This window comes from Pseudorca crassidens, chromosome 3, assembly GCF_039906515.1.
Source record: "Pseudorca crassidens isolate mPseCra1 chromosome 3, mPseCra1.hap1, whole genome shotgun sequence".
In the NCBI taxonomy this organism is placed as follows: Eukaryota; Metazoa; Chordata; class Mammalia; order Artiodactyla; family Delphinidae; genus Pseudorca; species Pseudorca crassidens.
Genome location: NC_090298.1, coordinates 140,058,918 through 140,081,173, shown reverse-complemented (window position 1 = coordinate 140,081,173; position 22,256 = coordinate 140,058,918). Strand labels below are relative to the sequence as shown.

At 57.3% G+C, this 22,256-nt stretch overlaps 1 protein-coding gene and 1 non-coding gene across 7 annotated transcripts; both read right to left on the bottom strand.

The window, feature by feature from the left end:
• Positions 1-1,082: 1,082 nt before the first annotated feature.
• On the bottom strand, positions 1,083-1,198 carry LOC137222891 (small nucleolar RNA SNORD97). The gene has a single exon (XR_010942671.1). It is a non-coding gene; the product is annotated as a small nucleolar RNA SNORD97 (small nucleolar RNA).
• Positions 1,199-5,119: 3,921 nt separating this feature from the next.
• PDLIM7 (PDZ and LIM domain 7) lies at positions 5,120-20,892 on the bottom strand. Of its 6 annotated transcripts, XM_067732688.1 has the most exons (14): positions 20,779-20,892; positions 19,720-19,825; positions 15,826-15,977; positions 15,715-15,745; positions 15,141-15,259; positions 14,717-14,737; positions 14,322-14,458; positions 14,124-14,160; positions 13,105-13,166; positions 12,721-12,958; positions 11,543-11,723; positions 5,830-5,950; positions 5,618-5,733; positions 5,120-5,462 (listed from the first exon to the last, which is right to left on the bottom strand). In XM_067732688.1, exons 2-14 carry the CDS (start codon positions 19,813-19,815, stop codon positions 5,376-5,378), a joined length of 1,398 nt encoding a protein of 465 aa, XP_067588789.1. In that variant the 5' UTR covers positions 19,816-19,825; positions 20,779-20,892; the 3' UTR covers positions 5,120-5,375. The 6 variants fall into 6 exon arrangements, with proteins under 6 accessions (XP_067588789.1, XP_067588791.1, XP_067588792.1 ...); XM_067732690.1 differs by lacking the exon at positions 14,717-14,737; XM_067732691.1 differs by lacking the exon at positions 15,141-15,259 and having other exon boundaries at positions 14,721-14,737.
• Positions 20,893-22,256: the final 1,364 nt, after the last annotated feature.

Below are 22,256 nucleotides of genomic sequence, written 5' to 3'. Positions count from 1 at the left end.
TGCTGCGCATGGGCTTTCTCTAGTTGCGGTGAGCGGGGGGGGGGGGGGCTACTCTTTGTTGCAGTTCGCGGGCTTCTCATTGTGGTGGCTTCTCTCATTGTGGAGCACGGGCTCTAGGCGTGCGAGCTTCAGTAGTTGTGGCACACAGGCTCAGTAGTTGTGGCTCACGGGCTCTAGAGTGCAGATTCAGTAGTTGTGGAGTATGGGCTTAGTTGCTCCGTGGCATGTGGGATCGTCCCAGACCGGGGCTCGAACCCATGTCCCTGCATTGGCAGGTGGATTCTCAACCACTGCGCCACCAGGGAAGACCCTGTTTGAGGATTTTTAAAAAGTATCTAGAAAATGCTTAAAATGGCAACTGCACATAGTAGGTGCTATTGACACGTTGGCCATTATTACTATTTCACGGCTGGGAAAACCGAGGTTCAGAGAGGGGCAGTTACTCGCCCTGTAATACACAGCTGGTGAGTGGCAAAATCTGTATGGGAACCCCAGTCTGTCCTGCATCATTTCAGCATAGCACACACCCTCCCTGCTTCCCCTTCTAGCACCCCCATTTTTGCATCCAGGGGCTGGCCTGGAATTTGGTAGTAGCTCCTGAGGCTACAGCTGTGGGGTCTAGGGAAGGAGTCAGGGGGCAGGGATCCTAGGCGTGGAGAGCAGGATGTCTGCCCAGTGCAGTGGATGTCCATGGTCAGGCATCCCTGCCCGTCTTCCAGTTGATTTTCCACTGCAGGCTCCAGAGGGGAGCATGTGATTCAGGCCAGTGGGTCAGAACCAGTGACTGCTTCAGGAATGGACACATGACCCAAGTCAGTCCAATGGGAGCCAGCCCTGAGCTGGCCCCACTGGGTGTGGGCCTGGAGCTGGCTGAGGGGCGTCTTTGCTAATAATGGGGAGAGTTGCCTGAGAATAAAGCCAGCACTGAGAAAAGCAGAACTGAGAAATGGAGGTGGGGGGAGATCTGGGGGTGGGGGGTGCGGACAGCGACCCGGGGGCTCAGAGACTCCTGATATACATCCATGGGTACTGGATCCTGCTATGTCTGAAGCCATTAACCTTTTAAGTTAAATGAGACAGATTATCCCTTTTTTTTTTTTCTTTGACAGGCGAACATAGAAGTACAGAAAAGAAAGAAGGTAAAGAATTCCAGCATTGAGTCCTCTTAATAACGTGTCTCTTTATAATCATTGGGCTATCCCTGTTTTTGCTTAAACTAGTTTGAAATGCAGCTGAGGGTCCTTCCTAGTTGACCTAGTCTCCAAGTAGTAGTCATTTTTGTCAGTGGCAAGGGACATGGGTGAAAGCTGAGTTGACCTTCTACTGCTCCCAGGCCCTGAGTGGGAGAACCTAGGCTGGTCTTGGGACTCTCCCTGGCCACTCTGTAGTGACCCCACTGCACAGTCTCCCAGGGCTGACCCCAGCCTCCTGAGTTCTCCGCAGGCTCCCAGCAAGCTTCTTCTTGCCCCACCATAGCTCCTGGAACCCTAGGGTCACCCCCACATGCCCTACCCTGCTCCACTTTAGGTCCCAGTTGGGGAGGAGCCCTTCCTCCACTCTCAGGTTTGGCTTTGGACTCAGGCCAACTCAGGTTCGAATCCCAGCCCTGGCTGCTGCCCGTGTGCCATGGGGCAGGGGCCTTTAGCCCGTAGCCTCAGCTCCCTTCCTATAGCAGGACTCTGTGTACCCTGTGAGTGTTCCAAGGCCCAGGTGGGGCCCAGCACCAAGAAGGCAGCACCAGAATCATCAGTTCCTGCCTGTGTACCCTGTACTCCACCACCTGTCTCCCTGCTGACTTCCAATGAGCTCAAGCTGCTCAGGGCTGGAAAATGCCCCTCCCTGGCCTGCTGTCTCTCCAGTTGCCCACTCAGCCCCCCGCCAAGGGCTCTGCCCCCTCGGCTGGGGGGACTGCTCTCCAAGGGTGCTAATGGCCTCCCATGCCCGGTACAAAGACATTTCCCAGTACCCTTGGCCTCCACCTGCATAGCCTCACACCCAAGCTTGAGAACACCGTGATCCCTGCAGTTCTGTGTTGGGGAGGGCGGGTGCTTGGAGGTGCCGTGGGGGAGCACCTTGGCCTTTGATCCATGGAGCAGCAGACCCGGGCCATTCAGGCTGGGTGGCTCTGGACAGGTCACTTTCCCTCTCTGAGGGAAAAGTCCCTCAGATGTTCAGGTCCCTCATCTGAACATCTTTAATGATATCTCTCTTAAGCATGTTTTGATGATTAAATGACATCTAAGAGATTGCTCTGTGGTTCCGGCAGAGAGAGAGGTGGCTATTCAGAGCAGGTGCCCATGCTTGTTTTTACTTCCATCCAGACCAGCTCTGCTTTCCTGAGGTTCAGTCCCCAGCTCTCTGCTCTTTGCTCTACTCTCCCTTTACATCTGCCCTCCAATTTCTTCAACCACCTTCCCTTGGCAGGAGCCTCCAAGCTGCCTCCTCCACCCCTCTTGGCTACTCAGCTGACCACGACTGCTAGTGGTCCTCTGGGCCCACCACAGCCAAGCCTCTTAAGACAGCCGTCTACACTCTCATCTACACCCTCCCCCTTGATCTTCCAACCCTGGCATCGGCCCCAGCTCTCTGCTAAACTGATCTGGCAAACTTCACCCTGTTGCAAAAGGCCATGGGGACTCCTCGGCCTTACCTGCCTGGTTGACACTCTTGGCGACTTCTGGAAACACTCCTTTCCCGCCTGGGCTTCCCTGCCTCAAGCTCCCTCCCTCCAGAGGCTGTGGTCCTCCACTTCTGGCAGCTGCTTCTGCTTTCTCTGCCCTGTGCTGTGATGTTGCTACTCCCCCATCTCTCATATCTTCTCTATGCTGCGGCCCTGGCCATCCTCACACTGGATTTGGTCCACGTTTTTTTTTTTTTATAGGATTTTAAAAAAATCTAACTTAGTTGCCAAATTGAAAAACCAAATTTCACATAGAAGTCTGAATCTCTGGACGCTGTTGGTAAACTGGCAGATCTGGCTACAGCTCAGCATTCCCACAGGGCTGCCCCCAGAAGGCCCCCCACAGACGGCTTCCAGCAGCACTCACCATCCACCCCTCTCCATGGAAACCAAGGATGGACTGAGAGAGCTTCATGGTTCAAGAGAAGTGGGAGGGAGTATATTTCTTTGTGGAAGTGAAAGATACTCTGCATTTAATATGCCAAGGATGTCTAGGGACTTCCCTGGTGGTCCAGTGGTAAAGAATCCGCCTTCTAATGCAGGGGACATGGGTTTGATCCCTGGTCAGGGAACTAAAATCCCACATGCCATGGGGCAACTAAGCCTGAGTGCCACAACTACTGAGCTCACGTGCCTCAACGAGAAAGCCCGTGTGCCGCAAACTACAGAGCCCACGCGCCCTGGAGCCCGCGTGCCACAACTAGAGAGAGAAAACCTGCACGCCACAACTAGAGAGAAGTCCGTGCGCCACAACGAAGAGCCCACGCCGCAATGAAAGATCCCGCATGCCTCAATGAAGACCCTGCATGCCTCAACTAAAGACCCGACGCAGCCAAAAAAAATAAAATAAGTATTTTTAAAAAGGCAACAAGAAATTCTTAAAAAAAAATAAGCCAGGGATAACTATGTTGAAAGAAAATGACATCTTACCTGCCTTACTCCTGTTGTGACCTGCCTGGGCCCCTCTCTGGGCATCAAAGACAAGTATCTGTGATAACTACCCCAAACTCACTCCCAAATTGAATCCAAGGTGAATCTAGACTTGAATATTCTGCTGCTCCCTGAATTGGTCTCCTAAATGTCCCATAGGCACCTCATTCAGTCATTCAGCAAACATTCACTGGGCATCCACTGTGTGCTAGGCACTGTTCTAGGCTCTGGCAAGACATCATGAAATTGGAAAAACCCGAATGAACTTTTTGGCCAATCCAACAACACAGGAAGCCCTGCACTCATGCTCCAGGGGTCCTCGAGAGAACACAACAGAGAGGCCCTTCTCTTCTCTTAAAGAGGACAGGCCCAAGCATCTGTTGAGAATGACAACAACTTTAGATGTGCTGAGGTTCCTCATGCCAAGGGAGCCCTGGAGGACAGGTGGCCATGGGCGCACTGAATTGTCTTGGCCTAGTTTGGGGCCTCTCCTCAGTCCTTCTCCAGTCCAAACCTGGAACAGGAGAAATGACAGTCTCCCTGGGGTAGTGGAGGGCACCAGTGGGAAGCAAGAGACCCCAGGGAAAGATGGGGCCACCACCATAGCCTCCAGGTTTTGAGGCAGCAGACAGAAGTAAGCTTCCGAAGGATCCTCCCTGGAGCATGGCACTCAGTGCCGGCCAGTCCCAGGGCAGTGCAGCCAGCTTCGTGCCTGCCTTCTAGTCTGGCTCATGGCTCAGCATCTGTGCGACTTTGGTCAGGTTTCCTAGGCTTTCATCTATAAAATGAGAATAACTGCAGGCACCTCACAGTGTTGCCAGGAGGATCATGTAAGATGATGTGAGGAATGACTGGTATACTCCAGATGTCTAGCAAACCTGCCTTCCTTCCTCTCCTCACCTCTCATCCCAGGTCTCCACTCTGGGCTCCCTGGGACCTGTCACTGGATCCCATCTCTGCCTTTTGGCTTGTTGCTCTTCTCTTCCCCTGAGTCCTGCCCCTCCTCCCAGTCTCTCTCCTTCTGTTCACCCCACTCACGGCTCTCGGGGCTTTTTCTACAACACAGATCTGAGCACTTCTGTGCCCTGATCTCCCCACTGCCACCTTGCCCTCAGGAAGCAGTCCTGGCTCCTTGTCCTGGCACTTGTGGCTTCCCAGGACCAGAGGGCTGCCCTCTCCAGCCCCACCTTCTTTGCCTGCAGCATACAGATGGCAGCGGTCCCTCTAGGCCCTCACTCTGGCGTACTGTTTTCCATGTCCCATCCCTGAGGATGCCCCTCAACTCCTCTTCTCTGACCTCCACGCCAGGCCAGCCCAGGTGCCCCCCACTTCTGCGGGTGCTGGGCCCAGCACATGCGATTCCCCTTTGCCTCCTCCTGCTGACTGAGCGTCCTCCGTGTCCCCATCACAGGACCACCAGGACAGTAAGCCCTGGAAAACTTAATCTCCACCCTGCTACGTGCCTCAGATCCCACCTTTCTTGATGCGTAGGGGGAAGTGCACGCTGGACACAGCTGGATATAGGTTTATTGTGGCACTGGACGTGAAGAGGGGCCGGTGAGGCCAGCACCAGTGTGCGGAGGTGGTGGAGGGAGTGGGGGGAGGTGAAGCGGGTGGGCAGGGGCTCGGGGAACCGCAGGCTCAGGCCAAGAGTCGGGGTTGGGCAACTTTTGCTGGCCCTACCCAGAAATCTGGGGCGATGACTCCAGAACCAGCAACCCCTCCAGCTGGACAGGGCAGGGTGGCAGCAGTGGGTGGGAGGGGCTCACACGTGGGAGAAGGCGTGGCTCTTGCAAAGGGGCTTGTCCTTCTTGGAGTAGAAAGTTTTTCCTTCCAGGTTGATCTGACATATCTGGGAACAGCCAAGGTCCAGTTACATGGGGTTGGAGGTGGCAAGAGAGGCCCCTTCCCAACCTCTTCGGAATCCCAGAGGCAGGGGTGGGAGGGAGGCTGGTGAAGAACACAGGGCTCTGGGGGCGGGGCCTGAGTCGGAGGAGGGGCACTCACCGCGCACACGAAGCATGTATCGTGCCAGCTGAAGCCCAGCGCCTCCAGGAAGCGGTCCCCGGCATCGATCTTGAAGTCACAGCCTCGGCATTTTGTGCCAAACATCTTCTCATAGTCTGGAGACACACAGAGAGGAAGGGGCCCCTGGGTTCTCCCCTGCCGCGCCCCGCCCCCTCACCCAGCCCCGCCTCCTTGCCTGTTCCACCCGATACCTCGCTCGCAGTAGGGGGCCCCCTCCTCCATATAGAAGGCCCTATTCCGAATGGGTGTCTTGCAGGCCGCACAGGTGAAGCAATGCACGTGCCAGGTCATCTTCAGGGCGTGCATGATCTCCTGGGAGGAAGCGACAGTCACTTGGCAGCTCAGCACCCTCCTCTCCAGAGCCGGGGACACAGGAAAGCAGGCTTGGGTCCTCTTTCTTTCAGGGTAAATGTTACGTCTGCACACGCATTGCTGCTACTTTCTTTCTCCAACCCTGAGGTCTCCCCGTGGCTGTCCACCACGCCACGTCTAAAGCTCAGCTCCCCATCTCTGCACCCCATACCTCTCGCATTCCCACAGCTGTCTCCATCTCAGTTGATGGCAACTCCATCCACGTGGACCAAATTCCCTGCTTTCTCCCACACCTCACTTCAGGTCCACCAGGAAATCCTGCTGGGTCCACCTTCAAGATGCGTCCAGATTCTGAGCACTTCTCACAGCCTCCCTGATGTGAGATGTGAGCCTTGGGCACCTCTGACCTGGATGACTGCATGAAACTGGCTTCTGTGCTCCTCCCTCTGCCCTTACAGACTGATATCAACCTGTGCCAGGCCACATCCTTCTCTGCCCCAATTCCTGCCTAGTCCACATTTCTCTGAGCAAAAGCCAAAGCCCTGGCAAGGGCCCAGAGGCCAGCAAGTCTGGCCTCTGTCCCTCTGCTCTCCCCATATGGCCTCTCATCCCTGGTTGACACACCAGGCACACCGTCTTGGGGCTTCACACCAGCTGTCCCCTCTACCTGGACTGCTCTGCACCAGATACCTGCAAGGCCCACCCCTCACCTCCTTCAAGTTTCTGCTCAAAGGTCACCTTCTCCATGAGGCCCACTCTGACACCACCAGTTCATAGGCCAACCCGCCTTCCCAAAGCCACACTCCCAATAGCGCTTTCCTTTTTTCCATAACATACTACCAGGTAATTTACCTATTTTGTCATTGCTTATTGTCTACTCCCCACCCCCCTCTTCTTCCTGATCCAGTGTAAGGTCCAGGAGGGCATGAAATACCAACTGTCCTGTTAGTAGGTATATCCCAACAGTGCCTGGTCCATGGGTATGCATCACAAGTGCTCGTGAGTTGAGTTAACCTGCTCCAATGGAGGCCTGCCAAAGCAGAGGCTGCTGGTGGGCTGAGCTCTCCCTGGGGCTGGGACCCCCGGGCCAACCAGGGCAGCAGCATTCCTATCCGGAGCAGGCAGAAGGCAATGTGGAGCCCGGAGGGGGGATCAGATCTTTGAGTTCAGCCAGACCTTAGCTGTGTGGCTTGCCCAACAGCTTTACCTTCTCTTTACATTTGGCTCCTTCCCTTTTGAACTGAGAGCCTAATCCCAGCTTTGCAGGGGTGTTGTAACGATGGTCCCACATCTAAAGCCAGGGGTCCCAGACCCAGTACCTGCCAAGGCCAGGTGGGGACTGTGCTGCGGGAGAGCACCTGTTCTCCCTGCGGGGGTGGTGCTGACCACTTCATTCAGGAACGCCTGGAAGGCTCAGGTGGAAATCTAGGTGTTAAAGTCAAATCCAGTTTTTCAATGTTGGCCATTAATTTAAAAATGAAGTGTGGACCAAGTAAGACAAGACATAAGCGTGGGAAGCACCTAACTCTCAGCTGGCCCGTGTGACCTCTATAAAATCTGTCACAGGAATTCCCTGGCAGTCCAGTGGTTAGGACTCCATGCTCTCACTGCTGAGGGCCCAGGTTCGATCCCTGGTCGGGGAACTAAAATCCCACAAGCTGTGTGGAGTGGCCAAAAAAAAAAAAAAAATTTGTCACATCTCACATATACCTCTCAACCACCCTAGCCAGGAAGTTACTGCCACCCCCATTTTAGTTAGGCCCAGAGAAAGTGACTTGCCCCAGGTCATACAGCCAATAGATGGTGGAAATGTGTTTTGAGCCCAAGTCTGGCTCGCTACAAAGCTGGCCCTTCCCACTGCCTGGTGTTGCCTCTTTGCAAGGAAAAGACAAAGGGTTGGGGGAAGGAACTTGGCTGTGAGCCCACAGAACAGGGTCTTGGCAGGAGCATGGGGAGCCCAGAGCTGGGCCCAGTGGGAACATGGGCAGGGAGGCAGGTCTCTGCCAGTATCCAGAAGAACCCGTGAGCCAGTGTTCCCTGTCTCATGCCCAAAGCTTCCTAAATCTATCTGCCTCTCCCATCCCACCATGCTGACCCAGGGCCAGCAGCTCAGTTCTCCTCCTCTAGCTGTCTCCCTCTGCCCCAGGGAAGCTTGCCAGGCACACCTGACCTCAGAAGTCCCCAGCTCTGAACTTCTAACACGGCCCCTGCCCCCCTCTTCCGCCTCATCTCACACCCTCCCTGTGTGTTGCCTTGTGACACAGCTCTTCCCTCCTCTTGGAGCACTTTCCCCTGATCCTTCTCCAAGCTAATTCCTACTCATGTTTTAAGTTCAGCTTAGAGGCCACTTCCATCCACTCCTTCAAGTGTTAATTGACCACTTCCTATATATTGGGCACAGCATAATGTGTGAGCAAAACAGCCCTGGTCCCAACCCATGAAGTGCACCCTGTGGAAGAGATGGGACAACAGGACTGGAAGGTAGTGAGCAAACAGTGGGGAGCCTGGGCTGGTGGGGAGGGTGGGTATCAGGGAAAGTACCCCTGAGGAAGTGCTATTTGAGTCCCGGATGAGAAGAAATGAGGTAAAGAGAGTGCTAAAGAGTATTCCTAGCAGAGAACAGCCTGTGCAAAGGTCCTGTGGTGAAGGGAACAGCACACTGGCAAAATGGAGAAGCGCATGTGGCTGGAGCATAGAGTGAGGGGGGCTGGTGGTGAGTGGTGAGCCTTGAGAGCATAGTGTTCCAGAGGGTCCCCAGACCAGGGGACAGGTCCTCTCTAATGTGTCCCCTCCAACTCTGCTGAAACAACCTGATTGTCCTGTGTTTCTCTCCCCACGCTCCACTCTGAGCTCCGAGAGCAGGCATAGTCCCAAGCACCAGGCACAGGGAGAGCCCAAAGCGCGTGGTAAATTGGGAAGGTTAGCTTTCTGCCCCATGCGAGGGTGAGGTAGGAGCTTCCTGGGGTCTGTCAGGCCCTGGAGTCCCTGCAAGAGGGGAAGCTGAGGGCCCTTGGGCCACACTGTGGAACCACTGGCCTGGGCTGGGGCAGGAGCAGGGCTTGCCACCTTACTCTGGGCTTACTCTAGGACCCAGGAGCCAGTCAGGCTCTGTGAGCCTTGCCTCCTCATCTGTGGCCTGGGTGATAACCCTGCCCACCCAAAACTGGGGCAGGGAGGGACAAGAGTGCTGTGCAACACAGGCAGGGCCATCAGCGAACAGCAGGGCCTTGATCTGTGGGAAACAAACCCAGATGCCAGCTTAAGAAAGGTCCTGGGATCCAACCCGTTCCGCTAGAACAGTCCAACAGGGTATGGCCTAGGCTGGTGGAGAAATTACTGTGATCTTGGGCAAAATTTCCTCATCTGTAAGATGAGAATAATCAAACTGACTTCGTAGTACGATTAGTTGGATGCCTACGCGTAGTAAATTACCCACAACACAAGACTGTGATAATATCCTTTCTTCCCTTCCAGTCTACTGATGGAACCCCCATTTTTTGCTGGGCACATATCTATACCAGACTATATTTCTCAGCCTCCCTTGCAGCTCAGTGTGGTTATGCGATTGAGTTCTGGGCAATGGGATGGAAGCGGAAGGGTTGGGTGGCAGCATCTTCTAAAGATGGCTCCCAAAAGCCTTCTTCTCATTCCAACATCCTGCTGGTTGGAACGTGGAAATTTTGCCTGAAGCTCAAGCGGCATCTTGGACTACAAGTGGTAAGTAAGCCAATGTTGAGAATGTCCGAGAAACAAGATCCAGGAGGCTGGATCTGCCTACAAGTCCCAGATTGCCCACCTCTGGACTTTCTTAGGTAAGTAATAGCCGCCATTATTTTTTCTATCACTTGCGGTCAAGGTAATCGTCACTAACATGACCATCACTACAGAGCTCTCTAGCCACATCTGGAAGCTCTGCCTATGAATCCAGAAATGGGGAGAAGCGTGAACGGCAAGAAGAGCCCAAGCTGAAAGTCAGCAGTGCCTGGGGCTGCTCTGGCTCGGCCCTCATGCTCTGCAGCCTTGGGCAATTTCTGCCTCTCTCTGGACTTCAGTTTCCATACAGGTACAACTGAAACCCCCTCAACTTGTTACCCTGCCTGTTATGCTCCCCTTTCCTCAGGCTGCTGAGCCCCTGACACCCTCAGAGTCCCCTTCCTCTGTGTGAGCTCCTGGGGGCAGGGCCACGCCTGTCTCTTCACGAGGTGTCCCTAGCGTGGGGCATACTGCCCACACTCAGTAAAGAGAACGAATGGGAGAAGGTAGATAGTGCATCACTCTTAACCCATGACCTGTGCTGACTCAAGTCCCAAGCCCAGCTCTGGGTGGCAGCTAGGTTGCCCTGCCGGAGACCAGGCCAGGCTATGCTGCATATTTAGCCTCAGCGAGGAGAACAGGATTTTGAATCACAAGTTTTTGAGCCTAAATTTCTGGCTTTGCAAATCAATAGTCCTGTGTCCTTCAAGCCCATCAAGTCACCTTTCAGAGTTTCCGTTTTCATATGTACTAGGGGCGGCAGACACGGTGCATTAGCCTCCCAAAAGCCTGTCACAACCCCCTTCTCTTTTGCCTTTCTCCCTTACAGAGGACAGAAGCTAAAATACTGGATTTGCCAGCTTCCCCCATGGTCCAGGTGCTCACAGGATAACAATTCCAACAACTGAGATAAGGATTCAAGTTCCTGGTTTTTCTTCCAGAGTCAAAAGGCAAAACCTCATTAAAAGAAAGCATCTGCCCCAACCATGACACAATACACTTGAGGACAAAGATCTACATGCTAAGGGTTTCGGAACTTAAAAAGAGGAAAAGCCTAAAGGCATCCTTGAGCTGCTATTCCACCCCTGGAATTCTTGTGATTGAAGTAAATATTACTCCTTCTGTTTCAACCTCTGTAGTGGGGTTTTCTATTACCGAAGCTGAATGCAATCCCCACACAGCAGCCATCTCTTGTTTTGGCCTGACTAGCACTTACCTCCCTTCTTTGGGTAATGTCATCCTGGTTTTATTTTCAAGGAACCAGTCCTGTGGTTCAGGCAAGGCCACCAGACCCCACTCCAGGAGGGGGTGTCACCCAGGCCTGGCCAATTATAGAGTCATGGGGCTTGGTTCAGAGATGGGTATCAGCACTGGGACTCTTTATACATCAACTGGCACAGAGATGCTCTCTTTCACTTTGTGGTGCTAACCTGGGGAGATGTAACCCTGGAGCCACTGTGGCACCATCTTTGCCGCTTTCTAGGGAAAAGCATGCTGGGAACTAAGCCAACAAAGATGAAACCAGAGGCAAGTAGTAGAAAGACTCCTGATGACCCCGGGATACGCATTCAGCTGGGCCTGAAGTTAGCACCCCTCAGCCTTTCTGATTATTTGCGCCAACACTCTCTTGCTTGAGCCCTTTTGAGTGGGATTTAGGTCATTTTTAAGAGGATCCTGATTAATGAAAAGTAAGGTCAATATAGCAGCCCGACTGTTAGGCTGGTAAGGTTCCAATAGGCTCCTGCAGGGAGAGCTCCCAGGCTCAGGAGTTGCTCAACAACACTCCTCAACACTCAAGGGTCAGACTTGCCTTCCCAGCCACCCACCAGCCCCACTCACGCCAGTGATCTTCTTCTTGCATTTGGCACAGCTGGGTGCATAGCGCACGTCATAGCAGGGCGGGCAGAAGATGGCGCCCTTTTCCTCGAAGAAGCCACCCTCTTCCAGGACCTTCCCACACTGACTGCACACAAACTCCTCGGGGTGGTATGCGTGGCCCAGCGCCACCAGGTAGCGGCCCCTGGCGGGAGGCAAGGGCAGTGAGCAGGAATGGATGCAAACGAAGTCGGGGTTCCTGGCTAGAACCCCATGGGGTTTACCCAAAACCTACTATGAAGCCTTGAAGGGAAAGTTCATTCTCTCCATCTCCAAATAGGGGAGAAACAGGCTTGGGAGGTGACTTGCCCAAGGTCACACAGCAAGAGAGACAAAGCTGCACTGTTTTGATGACAGGAGATGAGGGAGGGGGCAGTGTTGGAAAAGGAGGAAGGTTACACTGGGTGAGAGCTGCTGATTTGGGCCTAATAAGTTGAACCCAGGGAATTGGTGCCCTGGGGGGGGGGGGGCAGGACGCCTGGAGTGCCCGTGAGCCCTGAAGACCAGTGGGCACTTGAGCTGAGCCTGGTGCCCACCCTGTCCTGCTTGCCTGTTCCATCTGGCCTGGGGAGGGCCCTGCAGGTCCCAGAGAAATGGGGATGTCTGAAGGAGGGGGTGCTTCACAGAGCCTAAGAGCTGACAGGAATCTAGAGCAGTGCAGGGCCTGGGATGAGAACTACGAAGGCACACTGTCACACTGATTCTGGGGGGCTGTGTGACTCTGCTGGGCCCCGGGGAGCAGTGCAGAGAGGGAGGGACTTCAGAGGCTTAGCGGAGAGAGACCGAGTGAGCAGGAAGGAGAGAGGCAGAGGGACTGGGAAGGGGAGGCCCTTCCTTGCCCAGAGAGCAGCAAGTCTAGGGCTGCAGCTTGGCTGTGTCATTGGCACTTCCTCCATTTCACCAGGGCAAATGCTGAACAGAGGCTAATGACGGGTGGGCTGCGGGTAAGGAGTGCGGGATTCAGAACCTGAGGAACCAGCCCAGGTCCTTACCCTCACTCCAATAGGGAACCGAATCCTCATCCTCCCGCAGGGGCGGCTGAGATGAGTGGGGAGATATATGGGGAGCAGAGATCAGAAAGACACCAGGGCTGGACTTGAGGTCAGGAAAGACCACGGTAGGAAAGGAACAGGGCCACCCACCGGATGACCTTGTGGCACTGGTGGCACACGGGAGTCTTGCCATTGCTGCCACCGCCGCCTCCAGGGCCCCCTCCAGCGGCAGCTTGCACAATGGAGGTGCGGTTCTGCATGGGCGTGGGTGTGGCTGGCTGGGTGTGCCGGGTCAGCACCGTGCTGGTCTTGTCCGGGGCGTAGCGCTCGGCGAATGCAGGGTCCACAGCCCAGGGCGGGCGGCTGGTGGGGCTGGGGGTGGTAGGGCCTGCCAAGGCCAGGAAAGTGACTCCAGGGGGGTGCCCAGGGACGCCACAGGACCGTGGGGAGACCCCGGGGCAGCTTGGAGGGGCCCACCCCCATGCCTCTGGAGGCTACCCACCCTTCCCCAGGCCCGAGCCCACTCTCTCTCACCAGGCCAGGGTTCCTGGGGTGTAGCTGAAGCTGGGGCTGGGGCTTCTGTCCTGGGCACCTGGCTGTAAGATCTGCCATTCAAGGCCCTGCACGGCTAAGGCTCCTGGCATGGCTCCACCCCCCAACCTTGGTCCTGCTGGCCCCATGGGAGATGTGTGGGTGCATGAGAGCTGCTGGGTTGGACTCCAGGTCCCACTGGGGTAGGGATGGGTAGGGCAGCTTCTCCTAGCCAGGTTCCAGCTGGCTGGTCTGTGGCACAGGGCTGGGAGGTGGAGCAAGGCTCTCACTTCTGGGGCAACTCTTGGGTCTCCTTCTGATGGCAAGGCCCCCTTTTCTGGGTACCCCCACCCACTGAGACCCAAACTGGCAGGGCCCATACTGGATCTTATCCATCTAACACCCCCTTACCCCAAATGCAAACCAAGCCTACAAAGATAGAAGACAGAGGCAGAAAAAGCAGGGCCGAGCATGTTTATTTTCATGCCTAAGCCAGCACAGACCTGGCAGACAGCAGTACCATAGGGCAAAGAGTGAAGACAGTGTCAGATGGAGCCGGGCCCTGTGCCAGGAGGGCAGCCGAGGCCAGGCCAGTAGGAGGCTCAGTCCAGGGGCAGGAAAGGGAGGGGTGAGGTAGGCAGAAGCTGGAGGCACCAAGGGGGGGGGTGCCTGGGAGGAGGAACAGAAAGAGAGAGGCAGAGAGGGCAGCCAGCCGGCGAGGGCCAGGCTACGACTGCACGTTGAGCACGTGGGCAGAGCGCTGGTGGTGCCAGTCCCGGAGGCGGGTGTAGCGTGGGCTCTGCAGCTCCAGGACATACTTTTCCCTGAGGGGCAGAGAGAGAAGGAGGAGAAAGTGGAAGGAAGGAGAGATGGAAGGGAGGAAGGGAGGAAGGGAAGGAGGACTGAAGAAAGGAAGGAGAATGGAGAAGCCTGGCTAGGGATGGCCAGGAGCAGACACAGGATGGTGGGTGGAATGGGAGAGGCAGGAAGTGAGAAAGAGGGGCTGGAGCTCGTCCTGTTACCTTGATTTCTTCAGATGCTCCTCATCCGGGTCTTGCACTGAGAGGGCAGAGGCAGGCATTGACCAAGAGCAGACAGAAGGCCACCCCAGCCCTGAGCCCTGGCAGAGGGTCACGGGGTGCCGGAGCAGGCTCCAGCTAAGCCCAGGCCCGGGTTGGGGGCCAGGAAGAGAGTCTGCCCTGCCCTGGGATGGCACTTACTGAACTCGGTGCCCGTGAGGTGGGCGAGAATGCGGAAGGAACGGGACTGGCCTGTCCCAGGCCTCGGCCGCCAGTCCTCCGTGTCCTCCATCAGCCGCTGCTTGCTGGCGTCTGGGACCAGCGGTCGGAGCGGCTGTCTGTGGGGAGGGTGTGGCTCAGAACCTCATGCTGGGGTGGGCAGTGGGGGCAGCCCCTCCCCAGATTTGGTACATGTGGGCTATGGTGATGGCAGAGTGGGGAAGGGCAAGGCCAGGGCCCTGCTGGGTGGGAGGTTGGATAGGTAAGTGAGAGGGGAGGAGGGCAATCAAGGTGAGAGTAGGGCAGCCAGGGTGGGGAGGGGCCACCACCCAGAGTGCCAAAAGGAAGAAAGAGAGGGACAGGCAGAGGGGGCTCACTGACTTGTCAGGGGTCTGCACCTGTGAAGGAAATAGACACACGGACAGATAAAGGGACAAAGAAATAGACAAGGGGAGGAAGAAAGACGGCATGGGGTCAGAATAGCTTGAGGCAAGGCTGCACTGAGCGTCTAGGGCTCAGACGGCCCGACACTAAACCCCAACCCCAGGCCACCAGCGAGGGGGCGCTGCCTCGTTCAGAGCCTCCAGGAGGACAGTGCCCAGGCAGGAGCCACAACCTCGGTGGGGCCCTGTGCCTGCAGTCCCCGCCCTGGCTGCCAGGGGTCGCTGCCGCACGGTTCCGGCCGGGCTGGGGCACAGCGCAGACTGAGCAGCAGCGGGCAGCGGGCGGGCGTGGGGTTGTGGACAGATGGCGTGGGCGGTGGGCGGGCAGGAGGGATGTGGGCGGGCAGGGTGGACGTACCCATTCTGCTGCGGGGCGCTGTCAGCGGGCTGGGGGGCCCCGAAGGGCCGGGCCGTCTTGTTGAGGGAGGCGCTGGGTGCAAAGGTGTACCGCGGGGGGTCCGCGGCTGGGGCCAGGGCCTGGGCGGAGACAGAGCGGGCAGGGCGGGCAGGGGCGGGGACCTGGCTAGAGTGGGGTGCCCCCCTGGCGCGGAGAGGACTGCGGCGCTCCAGCCCCACCCCCACACATCTGGCCTGAGGCTACGGGGAAGGGGCGACTCGGGTTTCAAGGGGCCCATTTGGGAGCGATGATCTCAGCCCACGCGGCCCGAGGGCTAGGGCGGACTAGTGCAGCTTGCAGCACAGGCCGGCGGGAGGCAGACAGGCAGACGGACAGACAGGCAGATACGCGTGGTACCCTGACCGTGCGGCAGCCCCCGGCCCAACTCCCAGTCCCCAGACTCCCCAGCTCTGGCCTCCACCCTCTACTCCCAGCCAGGGATGGGGGTACCAAGGCTGCACCAGGGAGGGCAGTTCAGCCCGGACGTCCAATCCCACCCCTCCTGCCACCCAGATGTCCCAAGCCCCTCACATACCTTCTGCGGTTTGCTCTGAGGCGGCTGGGCCCTAAAAGAGAAGGGAAAGGGGTGTTGATGGGCAGCCCCAATGGCATGCCCACCTGCCAGGCCTGCTCAGCGCCCGCATACCTGCTGAGACCCAGGCTGAGGCGCTCCCCACAGGCACGGATCTTGTTCTGGGCTTCGATGTGTGTGAGGCCCCCCGCATTCTCACCATCGATACTCAGCACCCAGTCGCCCACGGCCACGCCGGCCTGCGCAGCTTTACCTCCAGGAGTGAGCTATGGAGAGACAGAGGATCGTGGAGGCCCAAGGCTCTGCAGGCCAAACTCAGGCCAACAGCAGCCAACCCTGCCTTTCCTTAGCTGCCCCACGTGCAGAACCCAGAGGCCTCTTCATTCAACATATTTCTGGGCAGCTGCTGCATACTAAAGCCATCTGGAAGGGGGTGGGGCTCACCTGAGCTTCACCACCGCCCCAATCACCCTGCTTATTTATTCGTTCACCTCCAGGGACCCTCCCCACAGTCCAGAAACTGCTGACATCAACAAGCAGCCACCTTCAGGCTAAAACCCAAGCTTCTCAGCTCCAGCCGCAGCCTTTTGAGGCCCCTGCTGGCCTCTCGCCCAGGCCATTCCACCCACCAGACATGCCCTCTGGCTTGTGCGTGTGGCATGTACCTCCCTGAGCACTGTTGGGTGCTCTCATTGACCTCTTACATTCCTAGCACCCTGTCCTGGAGCCATCGTCAGGGATCTACTGGAACACTTCAAGCACCAGGAATAGGCCCCCTCACCTCTAGGTTCCCGGTGATCAGTGTGACTGAATGGGGTCCAAAATGTCAGCTGGGGCTTCATAGGTTGTAAATAAATATGGATGTCACCCCCAAGCCCTCAACTGCCACATCACCCTCTGCCCTCAATCCTTCAGGCTCTGAGTTGTGAATCCCTGGTTCCCATGGCAAATGAGAAGCAATACTAGGCTAGAAGGAATGGTCACCACCAACATGAGCTGAAACCATCAGGATGACTTCTGGGAAGTGGTGGGCTTTGGCGAAAGGAGAGTGGGATGGGCTGCCTATGGTGTGAGAGAGTCCAGCTATTTACGACGGCCTCAAATGCTGGAAGGAACCAGGATTTGGCCTTGAGATTGGGAGGAACCAACAGCAGTTTTAAGGCCCAGGGTGGGGTATTTGCCAGGGTCCAGATAGAGGTGACTCTGAAGAACCCCACTGGGCCCTCCCAGCCCTCTAGCCTAGTGGCAGCAACACAGGCAGGAGTGGCACTGCTGTTCATAAGTCTAAGCCCACAGGGCTGCCTGGCCATCTGGCAAGGGGCCTGGCATTGAGCAGGCTTGTGGGGAAGTGCTGGGAGGCAAATTCACAGTGAGATTTGAGGGGTACAGGCTGTCTGTGGCCCCATGAGGCTCATCAGGTAGGCTGATGCTCAGACTCAGTTGAGGCAGAGAGAGGAGATAAGGGGTTCCAGAGAGATGGCAGAGGGACCAGATGCAGAGACTAATGGCACTAGGGAAAGAAGGGAGAACTGGGTTTGATGGCTCTATTTCATGCTTGGGAAGTTAGAAGGGTAAGACAGCTGGGTGGCCCTTTCTTCACCTGCTAAATGGTAATAGCAGCTTACGCTTATTGAGTACCTAGTACTGCCACACACTGAATCCTTCAACAACCCTGTGGAGTAGAGTCTGGGAATATACCTATTTTACACATGGAAAAACAGAGAGGTTAAGTAACTTGCTTCAAGTTACCCAGCTAGCAACTCAAGAGGCAAGGCCAGGACCCTGACCCTAAGGCCCCACCCTACCAGGCCATCTCTGCTGAGAGCTGGGGCCCAACTCAGAGGTCAGCCCTCTGGCTGGAAAGACCCCCTGACCTCCTAGCTGGGTTTAGGGCTTGGATCCCCTACTTACCTCTAGTCCAATCCAACCCCTTATAATGGGCATGGGGAAGTGACGCCCTTGCAAGGAAGTGACTTACTCAAGGTCGTGGTGAGTCAGTAGACGGGAAACCTGGTCTGGCCACTCCCTACCCACACTGGCTGGCTCCTGGGAGGTGTGGGCTAAGCCTGAGGTGGGGGTCTCAGGTTGAGCAGGAGCAGTTGGCTCCCAGAGAGGAGATGGGGAACTGGGGACTACTTCCTTCTCTCGAGTGAGGAGGATAGGAAGCACAGGAGGGATAGGGGAGTGATCAGAAAGGTGGAGACAGAAGCAGAATGGGGGGGGCAGGGGGGGCGGGGTGTGTCTGGAGAGAGAAGCAAGAGGGCCCAAGGGACCAAGGAGGGGAAAAGCCAGGGGGCTGGACACTGCATGGAGTAGGGGGTGAGTCAGCCTGAGGGCTCCACTGAGCAGCCCAACCCCCAAGTCCCAGACATTACCTCATCTCCCAGGCCCGGGCCTACAGCCAGCCCTAGCCCCTCCCTGCCCCACTCCATGCTGGGGTCAGGGGAGAGAAAGGGTGCCAGCCCAGCTCAGAAAAGACCACCCCACACACCCACCCACCAGGGCCTAGGTCCAAATCCAGGGATGGGCTCGGCTAGTGGCCCCACCCACATGCTGGGGCTGCTGACAAGGAAGCCTGGGCTCAGACTGCCCCCAACAGGCCACATCTGAAAGTCCACCCCTTAGGCTACTTTGTTGCCCATCCTCACCAATGAAGAAACTGAGGCTCAGAGGTCAGCCAAGGCCCCAGCCACACTGGCCAGCACTTTCCCAGGGAGGGGAGTATAGGGTAGGTTTCCAGGGCTGGCAAGGCTTGAGAACTGGGTGTGGGATAGGTGTATGTGGTAGGGACACCACTGCCCTTGGCTACCTTGCTGGTAGGGCAGCTCCCAGGGAACCCTGTGGAAGGGTCCCTGGGAACAGTGACTGCCTGCCTGCCCTGGCCACCAAGCCCAACTCTGACAGACTGCCTTGGGGCCCCCTCTAGCTGGGCCCTCTGGCCCCCTCCAGGCTGTGCTTGCCCTGGGCTTTCTGCCAATAGCTGCCTGCCCACCAGGAGCCTGGGTGGGCCTCTCTGGACAAGCGGATATGGTGACAGGAAGTCCCCACCCCCTCCTGACCCCCAGGCCACAGTCAGAGACACCAACCCAAGGGCTGGCCTCGTGCTCTCAGTGCAGGCAGTTTGTTCTATGTCCCACAACTGACCCCACAGCTGGAGCCACAGCCTGGTGGTGATCAGCTGAGGGGCCCACTCATGCGGTTCAGGGGTCCAGGCCTAGGCCAGCTTTTTTCCAGCTCTGCAGACTCCAGCCACCAGTTGGCCATCCCAGCATGGGACTGCATTCTTGGGCTTATAAGGCAATCCCCCTGCCATAGGGAGGAGCCAGCCCTCAGCTCCACCCCCACCAGAACAGGCTCTTGGGAGCTGAAGTCACAGCCCTAGAGCCCGGTCCTAACCCCTGCTTGGGGTCAAAGGCCACTGCATCCTGAATGGGACCAGTGGCTGGGATAAAGGTCCTCACATAGGCTGGGGAGAGGCAACCCACCCACCCACAAAAACTACAGGCCATCCCTGTGCCTGAATTCCAATCCCTGCTTTGCCATGGAATCGCTGAAGGAGCCCCTTCACCTCTCCAAGTTATCTCAACTGGATAAACAGGATGACAGTTGCTATTCCTTGGGTGGCAATGAGGATGGAGTGAGATCCTGCAGTCAGAGTGCCCTGCCTGGGGTCCAGCTCCAAGCATTGCTCCCTGAAGCAGCTTAGGCCCTTCCTGGAGACCTGAGGCTCCCCTCCTCCAGAAATGGCATCTCCCTGAGCCTCGAAGGTGGCCCCAGGAGCTTCGTGGACTGGCATCAGGTACAGTGCAGTGCTGTGGAAGTGTGGGAGCTCCTTTCCTAGTATCTGCCTAGTTGGCAGTCCTTGTGGCAGGAGCCCACATCTCTGGACCTGGACACCTCCTGGCCTACTGGCCTCAGCTCACTCCTGCTCAGACGCCTCCCATCACTCACTGGAGATCTGAGCACCCAAAGATTCCTGAAGGAGCCCCTGCCTCAACCTAGGCTCACCCGGGAGATGGAGAGGGGCACATTGAAGTCCTTGCCCCCCTGCAGCCGGAAGCCCCAAGGTGCTGGCCCCTCTAGCACCACCTTGAAGGAATCCATGGTGCCGCTCCTGAGAGGAGAGAAAAGGTGAGTGATGCATAGTGGGTGCACAGGCAGGCCCATCACAGGACACCAGCCTCGGACTAGTGCCAGGCAGGCACGGGCAGACGCTGAGCACACCCAGGGGGAGGGTAGGCGGGCACCTTGTTAGGTTTGGCTGGGCTACTAGCTGGCAGACCTCACTTTAGAAAGACAGGGGCAACCCCCCTTCCCTAAGGAACTGGGAGGGTGAGGGGAGCCCGCATCCAGTCTTGAGGTTCCTCTCATCCAGGAGTGGATCGCAGGGCTAATTTGGCACGGCCTCCTCCCAAGCCAACCTTGAGCCTCGGACTGGACGGCAAGGCCAGTCCGGGGCCGGCGCTCCTCTCCCCCGCCCCCAGGTCCCGGCAGGCAGGCCTCGACTGGAGCCTGCTCGGACTATATAAGGCATGTAAGCTGACACTGTGCGGAGAGCCAGCGGAGGGAGCACACAGGGGCTTCGGACGCGAGGGGGAGGGGTGGGGAGGGAGGCGGCTGGAGCGGGTCCTAGCCATTCCAGGCCCAGTCGAAGCTGCTGGGAGCCAGGGCGGGACCCCTGGGCGCTGGGGGGGACTGCGCGGGGGCGCGGCCCCTGCGGAGGCTGGTGGGGGCTGGGACTCTAAAGCGTGGCCAGGAAGGGGATTCATCGTGGAGCTCAGTGGGGGTGGTGCCTCCCACACAGGCCTGCTACCATCCAGACGTGACTCAGTTTCTCCCGCCCGGGCCCCATGCACTGGCCGAGTCCGGGGAGTAGGGAGCGGCGCAGGCGCCAATCAGCCCCGCCGCAGCCGGCTTTGCCGCAGGAAGGCGGGGGCGGGGGTAGGGGCTCCGGCCCACCGGAGGAAGCGCAGAGCTGGCTAAGACCCCCAGTACCCTCTGTGGTCCCCAGTAGGCCTCTGCTACCCGCCTGGTCCTGCCCGAGACGCCCCGCGCTGTCGCATGTACCTGCCCGGCCCCGCCGGGGCGCTGCTCGCCGGCAATCTCCAAAGAGCAGCGTTGGGATCCGCCGCCCGAGTTCTGACCCCGCCCCCGTGGCCGTCGTCCGCTTTGAGCCCGCGTAAGGGGGCGGAGCCAGATACCACGCCCCTGTCAGAGTCACGGCCTCTCGGGCGGTGGGAAGCCCCACCCAATCCTTCCGCTCCGCCCAATCACGAAGTCCCATCTCGCTTTGAGCTGTAAGACACGGTCCTCGGGGCTTGGACGGGGCCTGGGCGGGGACTGGGCTGCTGGACACCTTCCTCGCCCCGGAGCCCGACCCGCCGTTCTCCTGGCCCCTTGCGCCTCCCGTTGGCGGAATGAAAGGAAAGCCGCCTTGGAAACCAGACAGATCTGGACCTCAGTCATCTCTGAACCTTAGTTTCCAACTCGGAAAAATGGGACAATAATACTCGCCTCTCAGGGCCGCCGTGAAGATAGGCACAGTTTGGCGTAAGGCACAGCCATTGGCGGTTCCAGAATTTCTAAATCGGACGGATTTGGTAGAGAGTTGTGGGGGGGGTACCTCGAGGTGGGGTTAGTGGAGGAGGACACAGGGGAGCTTGAAGTTAAGTTTGCAGAACACTCCACTGAAGGCAGAAAATAATGGCAGCGGACGGAGGTGGAAGGGCCCTTGGCTCGGCCCCGATCCTGACCTGTGGGCCCTGCCCTTACTCCTACCCCCGACCCCCGGCAGTCAGCAGCCTGTGGCCCTGCAACCACGGCTCAGCGCTGACTGTCGCGATGGGCTGTGTCCTGGTATCCCGCTCCAGAGCGTGCAGCGCCTCCAATGGTGGTGTCAGCGTCCCCACTTTGCCCCAGTGCTCAGCCCCGGCAGCTAAGCGCAGGCGGCGGGGGAAATTGAGCAGGGACCGAAGTGTGTGGGTGGACGAATAGGCGTTCACCCCTCAACTCTTTTTAGGGCATGGCCCATGCTATTCTCCCCCCTCCACCATCATCTTCTGCATCACCCCCTCACTACAGAAACCGATGTAAGCGTTCTCATCTTTAAAGAAATTCTCTCTTGATCCCACATCCCTCTCCAGCTATCTCTCTTTTATTCTACTCCCCTTGAGAGTAAAATTCCTCTTGAGTTGTCTATCGCCCTGCCACCCTTGCTTTCCTCCCGTTCTCTCTTGAACCCACTCCAGTCAGGCTCTTGTCCCCACCAGTCCTCTGAATTAATTCCCTCTTCAAAAGGTCTATAATGATTTCCAGGTTATCAAATCAATGGTGGTTTCTCAGCTTTCCTCTTACCCTGTCTAGGAGCAGCTCTGGTCCAGGTGCACTCCCTCTTCCCCATGGCTTCATGCCTTCCTCCTGCCCCACTGACTGCTCCTTCTCCACCTCCTTTGGCAGCGTCTCATTTACTTCCCAAAGTGGCCATCAGATGTTTCCTCTCTACATTCACTCTCTGGGACCCCATCCTGTTCTGTGGCTATCAATAA

Excerpts from the sequence above, each read along its gene's own strand:
- PDLIM7 (XM_067732688.1), bottom strand. The coding sequence starts at position 19,815 with ATGGATTCCTTCAAGGTGGTGCTAGAGGGGCCAGCACCTTGGGGCTTC. Across the intron at positions 11,724-12,720 it reads CAGTGCCACAAGGTCATCCG|GGGCCGCTACCTGGTGGCGC; the intron begins GTGGGTGGCCCT and ends GCCTCCCGCCAG. Across the intron at positions 5,463-5,617 it reads ATACATGCTTCGTGTGCGCG|ATATGTCAGATCAACCTGGA; the intron begins GTGAGTGCCCCT and ends GGCTGTTCCCAG.